The sequence below is a fragment of the Haemaphysalis longicornis genome, unplaced genomic scaffold (genome assembly GCF_048455015.1).
Source record: "Haemaphysalis longicornis isolate Haplotype H1 unplaced genomic scaffold, Haemaphysalis longicornis Haplotype H1 scaffold_2, whole genome shotgun sequence".
In the NCBI taxonomy this organism is placed as follows: Eukaryota; Metazoa; Arthropoda; class Arachnida; order Ixodida; family Ixodidae; genus Haemaphysalis; species Haemaphysalis longicornis.
In genome coordinates this window covers 219,711,125-219,731,816 of record NW_027526295.1, presented here as the reverse complement: position 1 = coordinate 219,731,816, position 20,692 = coordinate 219,711,125, and the positions used below count along the sequence as shown (strand labels likewise).

At 45.8% G+C, this 20,692-nt stretch overlaps 1 protein-coding gene across 1 annotated transcript in view; it reads right to left on the bottom strand.

Moving 5' to 3' along the window:
* The window catches only part of LOC144169955 (putative sodium-coupled neutral amino acid transporter 11), a 54,096-nt gene that overhangs the window by 7,657 nt on the left and 25,747 nt on the right, over window positions 1–20,692 (bottom strand). Inside the window, exons 2-12 of the mRNA XM_077699412.1 lie at window positions 12,324–12,359; window positions 11,906–11,993; window positions 11,683–11,816; window positions 9,556–9,631; window positions 9,403–9,468; window positions 9,203–9,309; window positions 8,429–8,508; window positions 8,277–8,347; window positions 6,807–6,968; window positions 4,183–4,295; window positions 1,848–1,985 (exon numbers count right to left, since the gene is read on the bottom strand). Coding sequence (XP_077555538.1) covers window positions 1,848–1,985; window positions 4,183–4,295; window positions 6,807–6,968; window positions 8,277–8,347; window positions 8,429–8,508; window positions 9,203–9,309; window positions 9,403–9,468; window positions 9,556–9,631; window positions 11,683–11,816; window positions 11,906–11,993; window positions 12,324–12,359 — 1,071 coding nt within the window. The remainder of the gene's footprint in view (window positions 1–1,847; window positions 1,986–4,182; window positions 4,296–6,806; window positions 6,969–8,276; window positions 8,348–8,428; window positions 8,509–9,202; window positions 9,310–9,402; window positions 9,469–9,555; window positions 9,632–11,682; window positions 11,817–11,905; window positions 11,994–12,323; window positions 12,360–20,692) is intronic.

Genomic DNA, 20,692 nt, shown 5'->3' with positions numbered 1-20,692 from the left:
TATGTGTCCTTACCTACACAATCTGGAGTTTGTATTCGGATATAGTCAAAGCAGTGCCTGTAACAGTTCTGACTTGCTTCGAATTCCCGGAGCGTAACCTTGCCTTCTCACCTAAGGGGTGCACGTTCTGTCCCGTGAAGGTCAGTGACATCTTGTGGGTAGTGAGTGCTATTTATGTGTTCATTATACAGTTAAACCTCAGTGGAGCGAAGTAACATGCCCATTGAACCATGTGTATATTTATTTAGCCTCAGTATAATGAAACTGTTTTTTGTAATTGTAATCAAACAAAGCTTCTGCCAGTTAAGTTGAAATAAATTTACACGGAATGGCAATTTCCAATTTTTAAGTGCGGTTCCATTGCTAGCACAGGCGACTTAGTTGGGCCTCTCAATGTAGCAATGCCAGGCTTTCTGCAGAGCACGCGGGCCACCGACAATGCGGACAGTTGCTATTTTTTTTTTAGAGATACCCAGCCGCTTTTGCACCAGCTTACTGTATTTATTACTTCTTATTTCCCCCTGCAAGCTGTTCCTATGCATTTGCCATCACTCTTTGATACCTGTTTTAATCAGAAATGTATGGTTTCTTTCTAGGGCTTTTATTTGCCCCTGTTTGGGCCAGTCTGTAGCTATCACCCATGTTTGCATATGTACGATGGTACGTGAGATTAGTGAGCAACAAAGCACCATACAAGCCCCATTTCTACGAATCTGGTGCAAAAAATGGTCTGGATTACCCCCAAAGTAGTTGTAAATGAGTGCTACACCTGGAAAGTAAAATTTTGAACAAAGTTTTAATATAACACAGCAGAGTGCCAATTTTAATAACTTCGTTATATCGAGGTTCAACTGTATACAATACCTAGTGTGTGTGCCTTGGTATGTGTTGTCTGTTGTTTGCGTAAATACTAACCATGTAGCAGATGCTAATGATATGCTACTATTTTACTATTGATGAAAGTGCGTGTGCATAGTATAAAAATATTACTGCTATAACATCCTACCACGCTTCCAACCGGCATGTTACCTAAGTGGTAAATGTTTAAATATTTCAAGCTTCCTTTTTTTTTTAAATTTACTAGGAGTGATATTTTTGTAAAAAAAAAAAAAAAAAAGAGTGAGGGCAACCAGTGCACCAGAGATGGTTAATGAATCAGTATTACGTAATGCCTCTGGACATATGTATCAATGCCCAGTTATGCTTGTACAGATAGAAATGTACTTTAAGCGCATTGTGCATGTGTAAAGAGACATGAAAGAGTTCTGTAAGTAAACATTTTTTGGTTGAACAATGTGATGTTGCATATTGTTTGCAAAAAAACAAGAGTGCCTTCTGACGTTTACAGAAATGCGCCGAGCAGTTCCTGACCTTGTAGAGTAAGGCTTCTGAGGGAAAATCCAATTTTTCTGAATGGTGTACACATGTACATTTGCACAAATGTAGTGTACAAAGGAATGGCTGACCACGTACTCTATGAATAAATAATGAATGCTGATAATGGCTTTACTGTTTGCTGTATGGCGCTTCTTGTGAAGTGATGTTTGCAGCCAAGCCCTCATCGACTTAGTGCAATTATAACATGTTTAGTTGTAACATGCAGGCAAATATCAGGCAGTGGAAGCAAAAACAAAAATCTCGTTACATTCATTTAACTAGATACCAGTAAACTACAATCCAAAAATACATCTGTGAGAAGTATCTCCAAGTGAACATATTTTTGCAGCTTTTTGGGACAAAGATCATGTGGAGCAGATGCCAGTTTTGTCGTTCGAGAGCACCTTGTGGAAAAAGCACCTGTCATGCACCATTCTATCTGCAAGACTTGCGTGGTGTGATGCACTTACATTGAGCTCTAGAACAACGCCAAGGCAGTCGGTCAGCGTCGAAAATGCGAAGGTGGTCAGTACTATAAAGAGTGTCATGATGACGTGCCGTGCCAAGTTTGAGGGGAATCTAGTCACAAAGAAAGCGTTGTCAAGGACCTGGAAAGAAAAGAATGTTTCAGCACTACGCTTTTGCCCTTATCTTCCATAGTACTGTGAAAATTTCTGTTAATTCCCAGCTTTCAGCACTGAAGCTGTGCTAACAGAGGAATGCTTCATTACAGGGACACTGAAGTGAATTTGCCAAGCTCCCGTTTTTGCTTGCACTGTGTAGACTGGCTCAAATTAGCACTTTTCATCGTTTATCCGGTTGACAAATCGGTAATTATTTTACAAAGCGCGAAAGAAGAAAAACTACCATGCGCGGTTTGCGGCGGCCGCACAAACTAAGCTATGACGTTGGGAGGAGGGGGCGCCGTGATTGGACGATGCCCAAGGTTAGCAATCAAACAAGTTTCGGTTTCGGTCTGTAAAACAACATGTTTGACATTCGATGCCGTCGTTGGATGGGCATTCTCAATATCCCAGTTATCGTAGTACCGCGCTTCTGCCATGTTGTCGGCTGTAAAATGCATAAGATAAGCCTCCCAGGACGGCTTGGAATCGTAGCATTCACTATCTGAGGCCTACGCAGTGCATGAACGCCCTCCGCGTCCCCGCAGACGCTCAAATGCATGCGATTTTCCCCCATATTTGGAGCTTGCCTCGCTCATGCCTGTATCGTAAAAAGCGTGTTCGCACCAGGCCAAGGGTCTGTTGATTCTGGCCTGTGCCCACTGCCCGCAAGCAGTCGGTGCTTATGGCAACAGCACGCGAACGAGAACTCGCTAGCGCGGCAGCGCCAGCCTGCGCGAGTTCTGTGGACTAGTTCGTGGAGCAATGAACGTTGCGGCCCAAAAAAAGGTGAACTCAGTATAGAAAACATCGGCGAAAAACGAGAAAGTTAACTCATAAAAAAAAAAAAGCATGTACCCGCGGCGATTCGAACTTGTGACTGGCAAAACACTTGCAATGACATACCTAGCGCACCAGACGACTAGGCCACAGAGGGCCGCTGGCGGCAATGGAAAATATCAGGTATATAATGTATAACCAGTTTACACTTTTATTTAGTTTTAGTATTTCAAGCAGCTTAGGTGACTATTTGTTGTATTGCGCTCGTGCAGTAAGCGTCCCCCGAGTTTCCACAATAGCTCACGTCTAGCAATTGCATTTCGTAGACGGGAAAGCGTTCGCAGATGCGTAGTCGTGCTCCTGACCGCTCTGCTTGTTCGCCCAGCGCGAAAAAGTGCTTCCCGCACCCTAGTTTTACGCTGTACGGTAAAAATATCAGTTGATTTTATTTCCTTAGTACCTATATTGACTTCGCTCACTCTTCTCCCCCTTCAAGAGGCCTTACATTTTCCTACTGGCGTACCAGTCAGCGAAGCGTCGCATGTGCGCTTGTGCAGCGCTTGTGTGAAGCGACCTTGACTTGGAGCTAGATACAGTGTACAAACTAACGAAGTAAAGAAAGGTGCATTCTTCCATTCCCAAACGTGTTGTGGCTTAGTTTCAACTGATCGAACGAATTGCGACGACCCGTCGGCGGTCGGCGGACTAAACGGTGGGCCGACTGACTAGGTCGCGGAAGGTCGGCGAGCCGTGCAGTAGCGCAGCCAATTGTCAGCTCCTCTCCTGCTGACGTCACACGAAAACGCCACAGAAAATGGGCGAGCGTAAAGAGAGGAGGACAGCATTTTCGAATTGATTTTTCTACTAAATAAATTCGCGTAAATGCGCACAGAGTGGTCGAAACAGGGCCCAGGGACTCCGGACTACAGTTTGCGCTCGTAATCCCGCATTGTTTACAAATCACTTCAGTGTCCCTTTAAACAGGATTGCCTTCAAAACGGAGGTTGCAGTACAGGCTACCAAACACACAACAGTGGACGGCAGAAATAAAGATAAAGGTGTTTGGTAACGCCAATGACAACGGTAAGATGTTGATAACCTATAGAAAATGAATAGCCTATAGCACATTCAGGGCATTCTGTATTCCTCTTTTTGTTTCTTGGTTTTTTTTTTCTTTCTTTCTATTTCCTGCACTTCCAACAATGTAGAGTAAGCGTCATCTTGGTGTGCTTTAAGATATACATTTTTCTGAGTAAAATTTGATGCACCTTCATTGTCTGCATGCAGCATCCCTATGTTTATTTCTCTCCCTTTTAACAGGTCCGTATGTGTCCTTGCAGAGTTCAATCAGGACTAGCAGGCTTATGATGCAAAAGAATCTCAAAAGAGATCATTTTCTCACCTCCCGAGTGACGAAACATTCAATGGGAAATGTCAGCATAATAGTGAGTGTAAAGAGTAGCCTTGCTGCATTTGCGAGATCGTCATTCTTGCAGTAATTTTCAAACAGATCCCCTGTAAAAGGTAAATTCGGGGCCATAAGGTTTGGATACTTCAAAACATCGTTAGAGTAAGTGCACTCAAGCAACAAAAAATATATAAAGAATATATCGTTGTGCCCCTCATATGCTATGCAGAGCTTTATTAGGCAACTCGCGCATCTTTGTAACACGCATGAGAAACCTAAAGCATGCTGTTGTTCTTGTCATTACAATGCCGAGCTTGAAAGTTACGCAATTACACCACCCATGACTCTACTTTTGCACAAGCAACAAATCTAGTGTTGTGCACGTAGCAAGAACGCCAAATCTCCATAGTACTGGTACAGCATAGCTGACTCGTTCCGAAGTGGGCATCTGCAAAAACCTTGTCAAACTCTCTTTTACTTTTTTTCGACCAAACCTTAATGGTGGTACATAAGGTTGGCTCTGCTTAACCCTTTGCGACACGCATTGGGATGTAACTGTCATAAAAATTTAAAACTGCCTGTGTATGTTTTTGGTAACCAAAATTTCACTTAAAAACCATAAACAACTCGATCTCATAAGTAGTTAATAAATTAGGGCGTGTCCTAATCGTAAACATGCTATCATGAATGCGACCACAGTTTCCTAGCCATGGCTACAATAGAAAACGTATACATATTATTGTGATCTGTACCCTTATATATTGAGGTAACGGCTTCAGTTTTGCTTCAATAGACGTTTTAACTAGAAGAAAGCGTAAAACCAAGAAAACCCACTTGACGCGCCAAGCATTTGGCGTGTCAAGTAGGTGTTCTTGAACTGCTCAGTAAGTGTTCTTGAACCCCATAGAGTTTCATACAAATAACTAGAGGGGAAACTGGCGCTAGTGTCAACACGAACATGGCAGCGGCGCTTACGCTTCAATCGGAATGATGGGTAGTTTTGGAACCGGATTGCGTAGGATCAAAACGGGCTTATGGCTGCGCGAATTGGGTTTTTTGACAAAAAGGCTCTTATTGCCCGATACTCCGTTTACAAATTACATGGCAAACAAAAAAGTTAGTGACGAAAAACCCGTTTTGTACGAAATAAAACGGCGCGTTTAAATAAAAAGCAGGCGCGGAGTCGAGAAGGTTTGTGGAGCAGGTTTGCCATTTTCCGCCAACTACAGCAGGGCGCGGAATTCTTTAAAAACTACTTGTAAAAGTTTCGGCGCTGGTAATTTGTAATAGTAAGAGAAGTTTTGTGCTCATAAGAAAAAAGAAACCGATTACCTTGGGAGAAGTTATTCTTGCGTGAATTAGTGACATCCATCAAGCTGCGTTCCTATCAGCCGCCGGTGCTCCTGTTCTACGCCGTAGGAGCCGGCGTTCGCACGAAAGGTGTGGCTGTTCCAAGCGATTCGCAACCGTCAACTTTGACAATACATTGCTCTGCCGAATGAGCAGCGCCGCAACTCCTAATTAGCAGACAACTTCGCACAGAGCGCCGTCATTTGTGTTTTCATGCTCGTTGTGCGGCAATGCATTGATAACCCACCCAATTCGCAACTCTGGTTGTAAAACATTCCACTCCGGGCGGCGTCAGTGCACGCGAGGCATGCAGTTCAAGGAGAAACGTATTTTTGATCACTCTTCCCAACACCCCGCCTAGGCAAATGCGTTCATGCAAATCCAAAACGAAAACGAAACTGCCTGCAATCCATAGTAAGTTCCACGAGCCATCAAGCGCCAATCCGAATCCACAACTACCCATCACGCCCATTGAGGCGTACGATCGCAGCGCCAGTTTCCCCTCTAGTTATATTGTAAGAAACTCTATGTTGAACCCCACTTGAACTGCTCAGCCAGCATTCGCATTTCCCGCCGTAGAGCGGGAAATGCGAATGCTGGCTGAGCGGCTCAAGTAGGGATGACGACAATTGTAACTCACACAAAAATGCTCTTAAAAGTCGCACGTACAGTTGTACACGCCGTGTCGCAAAAGGTTAAGGCAAGTGAACTTTTGGATTCGCTTAGCATGCTTTCAAGTTGGTTCTTCTGCACAGCACCAGAGGTGTGTGAACTAGGCAGTGAAGATCTCTAACTGCCAGGGAAAATTACTCCAACGGTACGTTACACGGCCACACGTCCTCCCTGCATCACTGTGAGGTTCCCCAATAATTTTTTCAAGCCCAGAAGGAGACCTTGGTGCACTCGTAAAAGAGAACCACTGATCTGCTCGGTCCTTCCTTGGCCTCGCATTATCTTGTGGCACACCGCAGTGTTCCAGCTCTGCGTGCCCATTACTAGGCTTGCCTGACGCACTCACAAAGTGATGTAAAATGGGTTTGTTGCTTGCTTCGATTGTTCTGCATAAATGTAGCACCTGTAAATCCTCATTGGGAGAGCAGTGTGTGTACAAAAGGGTGTCTACATTTTCTCTTGCTAGTACACCCGCCTTTGTGTGAATTCAGCCATGGTTGATCACGTCCCCGTGGTGCATAGTGAAGCTTTAAGGACCACTCTGCTGCCCCACGTAGTTAGTGGCAGCAGCAGTCTGCTGAGCCACCAGCGCTCACCCTGGCTGAAGTCGTGAAAGGAGACGTAGCCGCCAATGCCAAAGAGCAGAATGATGAAGCAGGACAGGGCCAGGCTGATGTGGGTCACCCTGTTCCACCGCCGCTGGGTGGGCTCCTTCAGCGCGGCGAACAGCAGGAACGAGTTGTGGTGGCACATGTACGCTGCAAGGGACGCGCGCAGTCGCAGTAGTACTGCCATTACTACTATTGCACCTGAGTGTAAACAGGGGCGCTCGCAAAAATTATGCATTGTGGCTGCAGTGCTGCTTGGAATCATTTCAGTGCTCGTGAATCCAGCCAGGGCGGGAAGGGGGACAGTGGTAGAAAGTGAGATTTTATCGTTTTTGGAAAACAGCGCAAAGGAAGTGAGCAATTAACAAAACGGCTGTTCCTTCGTCTGCTTCCTTGTCCGTGTTTTTTGCGCTTTTTTTTTTCTAGGATGGTCATTTGCTAACCGAAAAGCTGTGGAAAGTGAGTTGGTGCATGAATATTGTTTCATGCATCTTAATTAAGCAGGGCCGCGCCTGTAACGTGCAATTTCATTTTAGCTCTCACTTAGGAGAAAAACTGTTCCCAAAAGTGGTAGCAAAATACGCTTGAAGAAACTGCTGTGCTGACTGTTGAGAACAGCGTTATAAATATATTCGTAGCAGCCCCTACAGGTAGTACGTACAAACTGGTAACCTAACTCATACCATCTAGAGTTTCCACGTGCAATTGTACTTGTCTAGTTTTTTTATAAAGGGGTTTTAAATTCGTTTTAGTACTCATGTTGCATCTTTTGTGCAAGTCTTTAATGCTCTTGTTTGTTCTGTACTGTTCTCGTATTGTATGATCTATGGAACAAGTCTACGCACCTATTTCAACGTGGCAGAACACTAAGCACATGGCATAGATAAAAAGGTCACACAGCTTATAGTAAAAGCCCTCTTGTCAGGCTTCAGAAATGATAAAAGATTTACTATGTATTGTGTACATATCAGATGGGTAGATGGAAGCAATGTCCTTTTCCATGTTGACGGATTCGTAGTGGCATTGCTTGGCCCATTACATTTATGTGCTTCTGTGGCAAACAAGATGCTTTATGATGCTTTATGAAGCTTGTTGTCATGAGGATAAAGTTGCACAATTCAAAATGGCCATTGTAATACCTGCAGCAGAAATTTTTTTCTATTCAGCTCTGCCTAGCTGAGTACCTCATCTGACCACTTCTTTCAATTGCAGTGCCTTTCATATTATCCAACTGTCATCTAACTGTTTCTGCCATCTATCATCTAATTATCTAACTGTTATCTAAGCTGTCATTTTTGTTGCGGTTGAAAAGCCTTTTTTTTTTTTTTGACTCCTTGCATCATGCTACCATTTTGTCATATTTGAAAAAGCTGCATGTGTGTCGATACCAAAAGACAGAAATGGCCGAAACACCTGTACAGCATGGCAAGTTCAATGTGGCGCAAAAATCTTGCTTACCGAATGCAATGACACCGATAGCCTTTGTGATGCCCCTGTTGGCAAACACATACGAATCTGGGGAATAGGGTCTGCAAGAATACCGCCAGCACGCAGTTATAGCACTTCCGATGCGACACAATCCTGCATATGTTTGGATCCAGGTTACTCACACAACTTTCACGAAGGTTCCAATCTGGACAATCACGAAACCAAGAATTGCGATGATTATTACGAGGGACGTCAGTGAGACCTGGATGGAAAAAGAGGATGCACAAAATAAGCAACTGGGGAATGCTTGCATGAGTTCATCAAAAGTTAACTTTTTCTTTGCAACATGTCGAGTGCCTCCTTAAACGTCGGACACGCATGGCATTGCGTATATGAGGCTTCGATGTCTTCTAACAAAGGTAATAAAAACTAAAGTGATGCTGCTTCAGCTCTACCTATTTCATATGCATCGTGCTTACCAATGTGTTGGTTTACCAAAAAAATAATTCCATAAATACATTCAGTAACCAGAAGTCACTGTGAGTTGGAATGTTCATCTTAAAATTTGTGGCCAAGAACAAGATGAAGGATTTTGGCAAGAATAAGTTGTGTGCAAAGCACCCGGGAGTCATTTTCTTTCCCCTTCACAGTGCTATCGTTTTCCAAAAAGTGGCATGATTGGTTCTGTTCACAGCTTCAATGTGCAGTTCGATTTAAGTACTGCAATGAGTCTTGGTTTAAATGAAAAAAAAAAAACCATGTGCGCATATCGCAATAGTGGTTCTGGCAACACACTGACAGCATTGCACTCCACCCCGACGATCTGCTTGCTATGCATCCTGAAATAGTATTCACATGCTTAGCGATCTCAGTGCACAATTTAGTGGCAGCGCGCAATTTCAGTTGCACAAATCAGTGCATCCATCATTTGTCCTTAGAAGAACAACAACACTTGCCTTGTTGAGCTTGGATATGTTCCTGTGTAGGGACAGTGGGAGGGTGACCAACAGGGAGGCCATGATGACTATAAAGTGGCGGTTCCCAAGAATGCTGTCCGCAGGCACTGGAAGAGGTGCAGTTTGCATTAGAAACACTAGTGGGTTTGTTAACCAAGACCACTGGGCGAGGCTAGGGGAGCAGGGGAGCTGCCACTTACCATTGAAAATTCGCACTAGTACCTTTGTCACTGTATCACCAATAATGACATTGTAGCTGATCATAGCTGTGGAGGGAACATTTCCTACTGTTTAGTATTCTCATGATTCATAGTGCAAAGTACCATAGGGCGACTTCGCCAGAAAATACGTACCAATGAATGGGTAAATAAACTGCATAAATGTCAGCACGTAAAATCCTGGTAGTCCAAAGGCAGCTTGGACAAGGTCCTACGACAAGAAAGAAAGTAAACAGCACGAAATGTGTCAATAGATTTGGCTCTTGATATACATTACGCTATATATAAAAATACAAAAAAGTTGCTACAAGAGGAAAAGGCGTTTTTTTTTTTCTGTGTTTTTCTCAACTCCTTATATGTTATTGTTTTCTACTTAATTTTCAACAGTCACGAGTCTAACCATGACTGCCCAAATAATCATATCTGCCTTTCTTTGTTTTGTGGATGTCCATTATTTGAACATGCTGCATAGGTGGCTTTTTTTGTGTGTGTCAGTGCGTTAATACTAGTTCTAGTAAAAACTGAAACAGTTTAACATGCAAACAGAATTAATTGTGGGGTCTGTGTGAAGCACCTCTTGGAGTTGCAACATTCAGTACAATCGTGAGCAGCTTAAAATAATCCCTGTGGTTTGGAGAAACAATGAAGTCCATGCCCCAGCGCGTGGCGTCTGCCACGGCCAAACGCGGGCTTAACTTGCAAGGCTGTCTCTGCGATGCAGGTTGTAGCGTAGTTTTTTCTGTTTCTGTTCTTTGCAACGAACTCCCTTTATGCCCTTGTGGCTCACAGTTCGCAAAGGTTTTAATTCTAGGGTTGCCACCTTTCCCCGGAAAAAAAAAAAAAAAAAAGGCCCTTGGGGGAGGGGCATAGTATATAGAAAGTTGATTTGTGTTGAAAAAAAGGCAGCATGTTTTTACATGCAATGCCATTTATCGTAGGGTTTTTCTGGAGAGAAATCACCGACACGTTTGTACTGAAAGTGACTGAGATTTTGGTTATTGCTCTGAATGTGCTCCACTGAAAAGTAACCGCTCATACTTCATCCATTAAAAGCTCTTCTTTGCATCTGAATCCACCAAATGAAGTATGCAGTGCATATGTATTTGATATTCATATACATACATGCAAAATACTATGCAATTCAAAAACAATGCAAAAATACAAAAGGTAAAATTCTATACGCTCGCCTCTCCTATTTGCGGAACCTGAATGTGTGTATTCCATTTAGCGGTTTTGATGGGTGGCTTGTCTTCTCTCGCCATCTTTATGAAGTCTGCAGAGCTGTACACCAACTTATATTTCGCACAAAGCTCTGCTTTAACCATTGGGATGCCTAGCTAATTTCTGTCATCCGTCCCCAAGTACAGTAAAGCCTCGTTACAAGAGACACTGTTACAAGAGACACTTGGTTATAAGAGACATTTGAATGAAAGCGGTTTGGTTGGTTTTCCTATGTTCGCCATGCTAGCAACATTGCATACAAGAGACCTTGGTTACAAGAGACACGTTTTTTGGTTCCCTTAAATGTCTCTTGTAACGAGGCTTTTACTGTACCCTGTTACGCTAAAGATATGTGTTACACAAACGCACACTCCATCTCAAGGAGAGCGCTCACCCACGCATTTTTCCTGCTCGCGTGTCTTTGCACAGCTTGTCGACACATATTTATCGTCATGGTTGCTGAATTGATGCTAATAAAGCACAAAAAAATAATCGTGAAACAATGGCAAAAAAAACCCCCGAAAATGACGACCGGTTTTAGTACGGACCAGCAACCGGCCTGCTGCTAAAAAACTGGTCAGGCTGGTCAAAAACCGGGAGGTGGCAACCCTATTTAATTCCGATGTCAAGCCAACATGTTCATAGTGAAACATGCATTTGTGAAAATCATTTTTAATTTTTACCACTATACATTAAAAGTACCATAAGCTGAAATCATTGACTGCGATATTAATATAGTCTTGGAAACCAAGCAGCCTGTTACAAAATTATTGACATCCAAGAATAGCTGCTCAGTTTTTTTTTTTTTTTTTTTTTTTTCTGTTCTTGGTGTTGCATTTTCAAAAAGTGGATAATTCAGCCTTTTCTCCCCTTTTGCACTCAACTTAATTGTAAGCGCGACTGCCTAGTGTACCTTAAATTACACTGTGAAATTTCATGTGTAGCACTGTAGCAGAGGGCCGTACCTTTTTCTACACTTCTGCTGTAGTTGCCAAGTTGAAACTTGTCAGGTACTCAAAGCTGACTTGGAAGGGGACCAACCTGATATGTTGAAGTGCCCGTTGCGATACCAGCCTTGATGAGGATGCAGAGGGAGTAGTCAGTAATGGCGGCAAACATTATGAGCAGAATGATGCCCACGCCAAAGCCAGCTTGCCGCAGTGCATATGCGATACCTGTTTAATGAAGGACACACACAGTTTGTGGCACTGAGCTTGTGCTGACCACTATAGATCATATCCCCCCCCCCAGGTTTTCCGCTCACCGACAACTCCTGATCCAATGATGCTGTTGATGTAGTTGAAGCTGGTTTGTAGCAAGTTGCTGGTTTCCTGAGTTGCAGAGTTGTCCTCCTAAAAATGGCAGAAGGAAGACATCTGCTCCACAAGCAGTTTGCAATACCAAATTTGATTCAATGGCTTTTTGAGTCAGTGGATTAAAATGTCTGATAATTGCTAGTAAAGATTGTAATGGCAGTTATAGTTGTTTTCTGATAGGAGCAGTCCTAAGCCCACCCTACCCCCTCTTCCTTTGACCTTCAAATTGAAAAAAGAATATGCTAACTGGCCTTAATCATAGGCATGTTCTTCTAGGTCTGGGGATTTGTAAAACGAAAAGAGCACCCAAATTAGCTTAGTCAAGCCTAGGTACTGTGTTGTGCAAAGGAAGATGAAAATCCTTACCAGAACAAGTTGCTTCGTGTCAGTGCTGTCATCGCTCTAGAAATACAATAAGAATCATTTTTTATTACGCTGAAGGTATGCTTTTTTTATGTAAGCAAACAATAGTATACATATTTTTCAACTCTAGGTTCACCCAATGCTAGTGGTCACTTCGTTGAACAGAACGCGCATACAGTATAATGAGGTGCATAGCATCCATTACTTCAAATATGTCTAATGCACTTAAAGGGACACTGAAGTGAATTTGTCAAGCTCCCGTTTTTGCTTGCACTGCGTAGACTGGCTCAAATTAGCACACTTTTCATCATTTATCCGGTTGACAAATCGGTAATTATTTTACAAAGCGCGAAAGAAGAAAAACTACCATGCGCGGTTTGCGGCGGCCGCACCAACTAAGGCTGTGACGTTGGGAGGAGGGGGCACCGTGATTGGACGATACCCAAGGTTAGCAATCAAACAAGTTTCGATTTCGGTTCTGTGAAACACAACCAATGGCGTTGTTGGATGGGCGTTCTCATTATCTCAGTAATCATCGTACCGCGCTTCTGTCACGTTGTCGGCTGTAAAAATGCATAAGATAAGCCTCCCAGGACGGCTTGAAATCGTAGCATTCACTAGCCGAGGCCTACGCAGTGCATGAACGCCCTCCGCGTCCCCGGAGACGCTCAAATGCCATGCGCTTTTCCCCTATATTTGGAGCTTGCCTCACTCATGCCTGTATCGTAAAAAAGCGTGTTCGCACCAGGCCAAGGGTCTGTTGATTCTGGCCTGTGCTCACCCCGCAAGCAGTCGGTGCTTACGGCAACAGCACGCCAACGAGAACTCGCTAGCGCGCCAGTGCCAGCCTACGCGCGTTCTGTGAACTAGTTCGTGGAGCAATGCACGTTGCGGCCCAAAAAAAGGTGAACTCAGTATAGAAAACATCGGCGGAAAACGAAAAAGTTAACTTATTAAAAAAAAAGCACGTACCCGCGGGGCTTCGACCTTGTGACTAGCAAAACACTTTCGATTACATACCTAGCACTCCAAACCACTAGGCCACAAGCCAGAGCTGACGACCTTGGAAATATAGACACTTTTATTTAGTTTTACCATTCCAAGCAGCTTCGGTGACTATTTGTTGTTTTGCGCTCGTGCAGTAAGCATCCCCCAAGTTTCCACAATATTTCACGTCTAGCAATTGCATTTCTTAGACGGTAAAGCGTTCGCAGATGCGTAGTCGTGCTGCTGGCCGCTGTGCTTGTTCGCCCAGCGCAAAAAAGTGCTTCCCGCACCCTAGTTTTATGCTGTACGGTAAAAATATCAGTTGATGTTATTTCCTTAGTACCTATATTGACTTCGCTGACTCTTTTCCAGCCTTCAAGAGGCCTTATATTTTCCTACTGGCGTACCAGTCAGCGAAGCGTTGCATGTGCGCTTGTGCAGCGCTTGTGTGAAGCGAAGCGACCTTGACTTGGAGCTAGATACAGTGTACAAACTAACCAAGTAAAGAAAGGCGCATTCATTCATTCACAAGCGTGTCCTGGCTTCGTTTCAACTGAGCGAACGAATTGCGACGACCCGTCGGCGGCCGGCGGACGAAACGCTGGGCCGACTGACTGTCTGAAGGCCGGGCGGCGGGGAGCCGTGCAGTAGCGCAGCCAATTGCGAGCTCGGCTCCTCCCGACGTCACACGAAAACGCCACAGAAAATGGGCGAGCGTAAAGAGAGGAGGACAGCATTTTCGAATTATTTTTCTACTAAATAAAATCGCGTAAACGCGCCCAGAGTGGTCGAAACATGGCCTGGGGACTCCGGACTACAATTTGCGCTAGTAATCCCGCAATGTTTACATATCACTTCAGTGTCCCTTTAACTCGAGCACCCATTAGGCTGCAAGGAAAGCTGTTTTATTGATTCATTGATGGAAGGGCTGCACAAACCATGCCGAGACTAAAATGCTATATGTTGCGCCAAATAAACCTTTCCAGGAAAAAGTACACCGTATCTGTGTCAAAACCACACTCAGTGAAGGAGAATGCCCGTGAAGGCGTGCATTCCCAGTGAGGCTTAATTTTTTTTTTTCAAATACTGTTCACATTACAAAAAAAAAAACAGTGAATGCGTGTATATATGCATTGCAATATTTTATATGGGAATGGAGGAAAAAAGGCTTAGGGTAGGCTTGCTTCCAGTTATTCTTGTGCATTGGCAAAAGTGTGGTGCAAGACAATAGCCTGTGTTGCACCACACTTACACAACTGCCTGCCTGCTGGCAGCTTGTCCAATATTTTGTATGTAGGAGAGACTGGAGGGGAAAACAATACTATTCTCAACAAAGCTCTGTGGCATGCAATGCTGCAGTAGTAGTGTTTCAAATGACTGCCGTAAAAGAAAGAGTTCAACAGCAGACGTGATTTGTGGTGACTTTAGCCTTCCCGGCACTGTCATCGTTTGGATTTTAGCGCAGTTTACTTGTGTGGTTTGTGTGCAAAGAAGGAAATGTCGTGTACAGATTTTTTTTTCGCTCTGCCTCGATTTTTATTACAAAAGAGCCACAAAACAAACAGTTTGTTCTGGTCCCACGAAAATTCTCTAGAGGATGCTTTACATAGCTTGAGCCAAGTACAATAACATTAAAACTGAACTTCATTTCATATTAAAGTAATAATTCACGATGGTGCAATCCCTCAACATTTTTTTTTCCTGTTTTGGTTAACTTGGGTGAGCAACTAGTGAACATAGCCAGAAGTTGCGGAGACCACGTGTCCCCATGCCATGCTTTGCGGCGCTGTTAGGCCTAGTAGCCAGCGCCGCCAGTGGTGGCACCCCTTTGACGGCGAGGGCGCGACAATCTTGCGAGCTCTCCCGAGGCACGAGGCGCGCCATCCGCCACTGGTACCGTCATCCTGACAAGAAACCTCCTCCCCTAAAGCTGAATTCACCAAAACTGGATTCACACGATGGACGAAAAGGCCCGCGGAGGCTCACAGATATGTGACGTCACGGCCACTTGATGGAGCGGCCGAGCGGCCATGGTGACGTCAGCACAAGGTCACCGGAGGTCCGGCTTGGCGGCGCATCCACACGTGCGGAGTGACTAGCAGATGACAGTGCGAAGGAAGCGAGGCCGCTCTCGAGAGGCGGACATCGATACACCCTAGCTGGTGATGATGATTAGAGGCCATCCCTTTGTATTGGAACGTCGGTTGTCACCAACCGACTTGCCTTTGCTATTGTACCCTCAACTAACCCCTAATGAATTAGCCCTCCTCCCTCCCTCCCCCCCCCCCCCCACCGGTTTTAAACTTCCATCACTTCCCCCCCTCCTGTTCTAAATTCTAATTCGGTATACAGTCAAACCCGGCTATAACGAACCCGGATAGAGCGAATTATGCTATATATCGAACAAAAATATATCAGTTACGGAAATACATGGGAAACATATTCCTTATAACGAAGTTAACATCCGATATATCGAACTCTGGGCGCCTAGAATGGCCGCCGAAATGCATGATCTCGAGCGGCGATTGAGATGTGGATTGGCCGCGACCACGGAGCAAGAGCCGCGACTGAGACATTGCGCCTCGCACGGAGCGACGTGACGCCCAATACTTTCCGTAACTGTTTCCGATGCGCGGGACCCGCGACGGAACCCGCCCAGTCAGCGAGTCCGGACCAAGACAGCAGCATCGGCGAACGGTGGGAAGAGCTCGCCAACGGTCCCGGTGATGTCGCGAGTGAAATCCGTCCGACGCTTATAATAAAGCGCTTTCGGCAGTGGATGTGCTGCGCCAATGCTTCTTAGATTTTTGAGGACGCCGACTCGAACTGGTGCAAACAAAGTTTCGTGTAGAGAATGCTATGCTAGTTGAAGCCGCCAAAACGAAAGTGAAAACAAAAATCACCGTTTTTTTTTTTTTTTGGATAAATGGATTATTTTGGTGTGGTAATGGCTACTGTACTGTGTTCGTTTCTGCATACGCGGATGGCGGAGTTGGGGAGGGGGCGTGGGGCTCTCGCGGATTGCGAACTCTTAACAATAAGCTCGTTATAGGCGGGTTCGGCTATATCGAACTATTGGATATATCGAGCTAATCGCGGTGCATATTGCGGTTCGCTATAAACGGGTTTGGCTGTATTACTCTTCCTACGTCCCACTCTCTTCCCCACTTTTCTTCCACCACCACTCCAGTTGCCTCTTCGTCACGTCTATGGCCCTGAAGTTCAGGCTCCCCCTCACACCAAATCCCAAAGCTTCCGTCAACGTCACTTCCCCATCGTCCCGCCGCAGTCGTATCTCTGTGCAGTCTATGACAATATGCTCACCGGTTTCCCGGTCCCTGCCGCAGCATACACAAGTTTCGTCCTGTTGCCTGTAGTTAGCTATGTATGCCCGTGTTCACAGACACCCCGCTCGTGCTTCAAAGAGCCACACAAACCTTCGTTCCTGATTTCTAATTTATCTGTTCTATGAGTCTCCAGGGTTTTTTTTTCACTTCCATTCTTTACCCCATTCTTCGTCTCTGCTGCTTTTACCTGCTTTTTAACTGTTGTGTGTATCCCACCTTCCCCTACCGACTTTACGTACCGCTTGGTCAGCTCAGCTGTCTGGTCCTCCGTCTTCACCGCGTGTTCATGCTCCTCACATACAGGTGCCTAAACATTCTAGCAGCTCATTTTCCTCCATGCAAGGTAGTCTCTCCTCAAATTTTATCTGGATGTGCACCTCCCTTCCCTCATCGCTCTCAATAGAGCCACTAAATAACCTGACCTATGGCTCTAACTTTCAATCGCACACAGCGTCCCCAAATGCCAAGGCGCGCTTCTCTGGTGCCCGCAGTTGTCACTTCCACACGTGTCGACCACGTTGCGTCGAAAAAGCCGCTCTCGCACCTGGTGCAACCTAAAACCGCGTGACCGCAATACGAAAAGCAGGTTCCATATCTCGCAGAGGCCCGCTTCCATCGAGCGAAAACATGTGGAGGCATTTTCTTGCCTGGAGCATCCGCGAGCGTTCGCAGCCGAGGGGCGGAGCCTAAAACTGGTCATGTGAGCGGGCTCCACGGGCCAGAAAGACGGGATTTCTCCGTCGTATGAATCCCGCTAATTAACCAAGACGCGGCAGGATTGCTTCCAACATCACCCATCAAATTCTGACTAAACACTTACCCGGTCAACTTCCCACAACCTCAATAACAGGCATGCGCATGCGTCAGCCCGATTTGTGGCTATCGAGGCCCCGTCATCACAAGGTGACCAGTCCACAGTTCTAGCCCCAGTCCCTGTGACCTCTAATGACATTCTGCGATACCGCTTTCTTCCTCCGCCACACAAAAACATTACAAAAGAGGAGACACTATATATAGAATGGCGCCCACTGCAGACGGTATACCGTGCCCACTATGTGGCCCAAAAAAAGCCACCATGTACCACGTGGCATAGACTTTTCACGAAAAAGTGTCCGTGAATGCCATTCCAACAATCGAAAAGTTGCAAGCCCTGTTACAACTTTTGCAAGTCCAGCTCGGCCCTGGAAGATGGCGCGGCCTGGTCGATCGAAGGCCCGGGAGGCAGCCCGAGCATCAGGCGCCCGGGAATTAGGGCTCCTCTCGCTTCGGAAGACGAAGATATACTTTTGGCCACCAACGACGTTTTTCCTCTTCTTTCTCCGTGCCTTTTTCCGCTCATAGTCCGACCGCGCAATTGAACTAGGAACGCAAATTAAGTTTACGGGATGGACAGAGTCTGCGGCCACGGCCGGCTTATTGAGCTCATAGGTACATCACATCACCTCCAGCGTAAGTTCGCAAAAGCCGCTCTGTAGTGGACGCGCACTTCACGGCTCGCTGAAGGTGCCTTTCTCACGCTTGCTCGGGCGGTTCGCGCTACCTGATCTGCCGGATGTATGACGCGTGAGATATCGTGCTCATCGGGGACCGGGGGGGAGGGGGGGGGGTACCATTTCTCTTTGCTTAATAAGGGCGCTTGAGTACCAGCAACCGATCGGTGTGTACGCTTTTAATGTCGCTCGTCAGCCGACGACAGGGGCCTGTGCCCCCCTGTGCCCCCCCCCCCCCCCCCCCCCCCGAAATGTTTCGTGCCAGGCTGGGGTGCGGTTTAAGTAGCCTGAAGAATCGCCTGAAGTCGTCTGCAGGCGATAAATCCGCAGTTCTAAGGACATTCTTGTTGATATAAAGCTCAAAACCAGGGCTACGTCATCGCCGGATACACCGAGCAGCGCCGGGAACCTGCTGGGAGCCGATCGAGGCAGTCCCGCTGTTTCCCTGGCGGAACAGCACGGCCGGGAAATGGCGGAACAGCAGGAAAAACGTCATATATAGGCATACATGTGGTCTCGACTTTAGCGTGTCATTCCTTGTCTTTGCAGTGGTACAAAGTGTAATCACATGACCGAGCATGTCACTGCATGTATTTTGTTCAGTCAACTATCAATCCTCCATATGTTTTTTTTTCTACCGACATCGCATTTCATTGTCTATTGCAGTTCGATAATTTCTGCTGTATGAAAAGCATTGCTATGCCCATCTTGTATTTCCTCCACATCAACAAACTGCACAATTCTCTTTATTGCGGAGCTTTAATTGTCTTTTTGGCACTACGATTCCATTGTTTCCTTGACCTCCCTCTTGGTTAGAATCAGCATTCTGTATTTGCTTAAGTCTGTTCAATTTAACGGATCGAAATAGATTGAAATTTAAGAAACGCGCAACACGCTAAGCATTCAACAGCAGTGCAATAGGGTGTTCCTCTAAGCGTAAGTTTACTATTCACACTACTAGCACAAAAAAAATAACAAAAAGGCGATTAGTTAAGGACGAAGATGCACGTTTTCTAGCTTCACCGCCATAATATACGAATGTGCCGCACGTACAGTCCACTGTGATTCGAAGGCTATCGCGGTAAAGCTACGCATTCAAATGAAGCAGACAGAACACCAGCTTTAGCATTCATTCCATGCCAGTTTCGTTATCGTCGGCGCAGATAAAAGGCAACCAAGTCTGTGATTGATAACAACTAATGTAAAGCTTGAAACCCAAAGTGTGACAAGTCAGTCGTGCGGGCCATTGTTGTAGCATGCTGTAGCATTGTTGTGCGAAATCTTGATTTTCATTGTTCCGAAACGAAACCGTAGGACGGTGGCATGCGCGACCGCTTGATGCTGGCGCGATAACCTGCAAATCGTGCTCGACTGTACTTCATAGCTGATAATAAAACTTTTTGTCCCTTTCCTAAAAGAAAACCTAAAACACTCGAATATTGATAGTAAACACCCAGTGATAGTAAATTCATAGTAAAGTGATAACATTGATAGTAAACTCCACTTCCACCTGACGAACTTCGGGGACCGCGCGCCACTCACGAGTACCCTCATGATCACGCTCAAGAGCGCGTGCCCGCATAACCGCCGGCTCTTCGGACGAAAGAATCACCCGTGGCCTACCCATAGACCGGCGAATGGGAATTTAGGTCATCATCACCATCATCATTTAGGCTCCTTAAGGTGGACCTTACTGTTAGCGTTCAGCGTACGCAAATCGCATGTTGAAGTCAGTTATTTCAAGCTTCGTTTGAAAAACAAGGCGCAAGAAGTCTTGCCTACATATTTCTCCGTCCCATCTTTTGGTCGACCGCGGGCCCCCACCGAAAAAAATTCCTGGCTACGCGCCTGGCCGACGAGACACGCTCCATTGAGTGTTCCACGTTTTAACCAAGCATTAACGTGTGGTTTGCTGACTCCGCCTACTGCCAAGCGCATTGTTGCCACTTTCCGGTGAATCGATCGAACCCTCAGCTCCGACGCCGCGACGTGGATAGCGGTAGTGTCACCAGAACTAGATTGCGGCTTTCGTGCTCGTGTTCTCGCTTCCTAGCCGGACAAAACAGCGTTGCAGTAGCTGCAAACACCACAAAGTTTTCAACTCAAAAGTTTTAGGTCATCTAAGAATGCGGGCCATGATAAAGTTTCGAAATTTGAACAAAGCTTCGAAATGTGTGGTGTGTTACGAATAAGGAGGTTTTTTTAACCTCCTTGGTTACGAATCGGCCAGCGCCGCCGTACTTTCCCGCAGCACTCCACGGCTGTGCGGCGAAGCAACCTCGTGCGCCTTTCTGCCGTCAGGCGCCACCATGTCGGTGACAAGTTGCGACAAGCCGCGTCAGACGCTTCGCTTTGGGCGCATTTTAAAACTTCGGCGGCTGCCAGCGAGGCTCGTCTCCACGCTCTTCAAGGACACAGAGGCCCTGTCGATCGCAACGGAGTCCTCCTCTCTCTCTCCCCTCTCTCGGACTCAACGTGCCCGAGGCTATGAACGGCTTACGAACTCTGGAAAGAGTGTTGTGTGTGTCTGTGACGTTCGTGGCGTGTT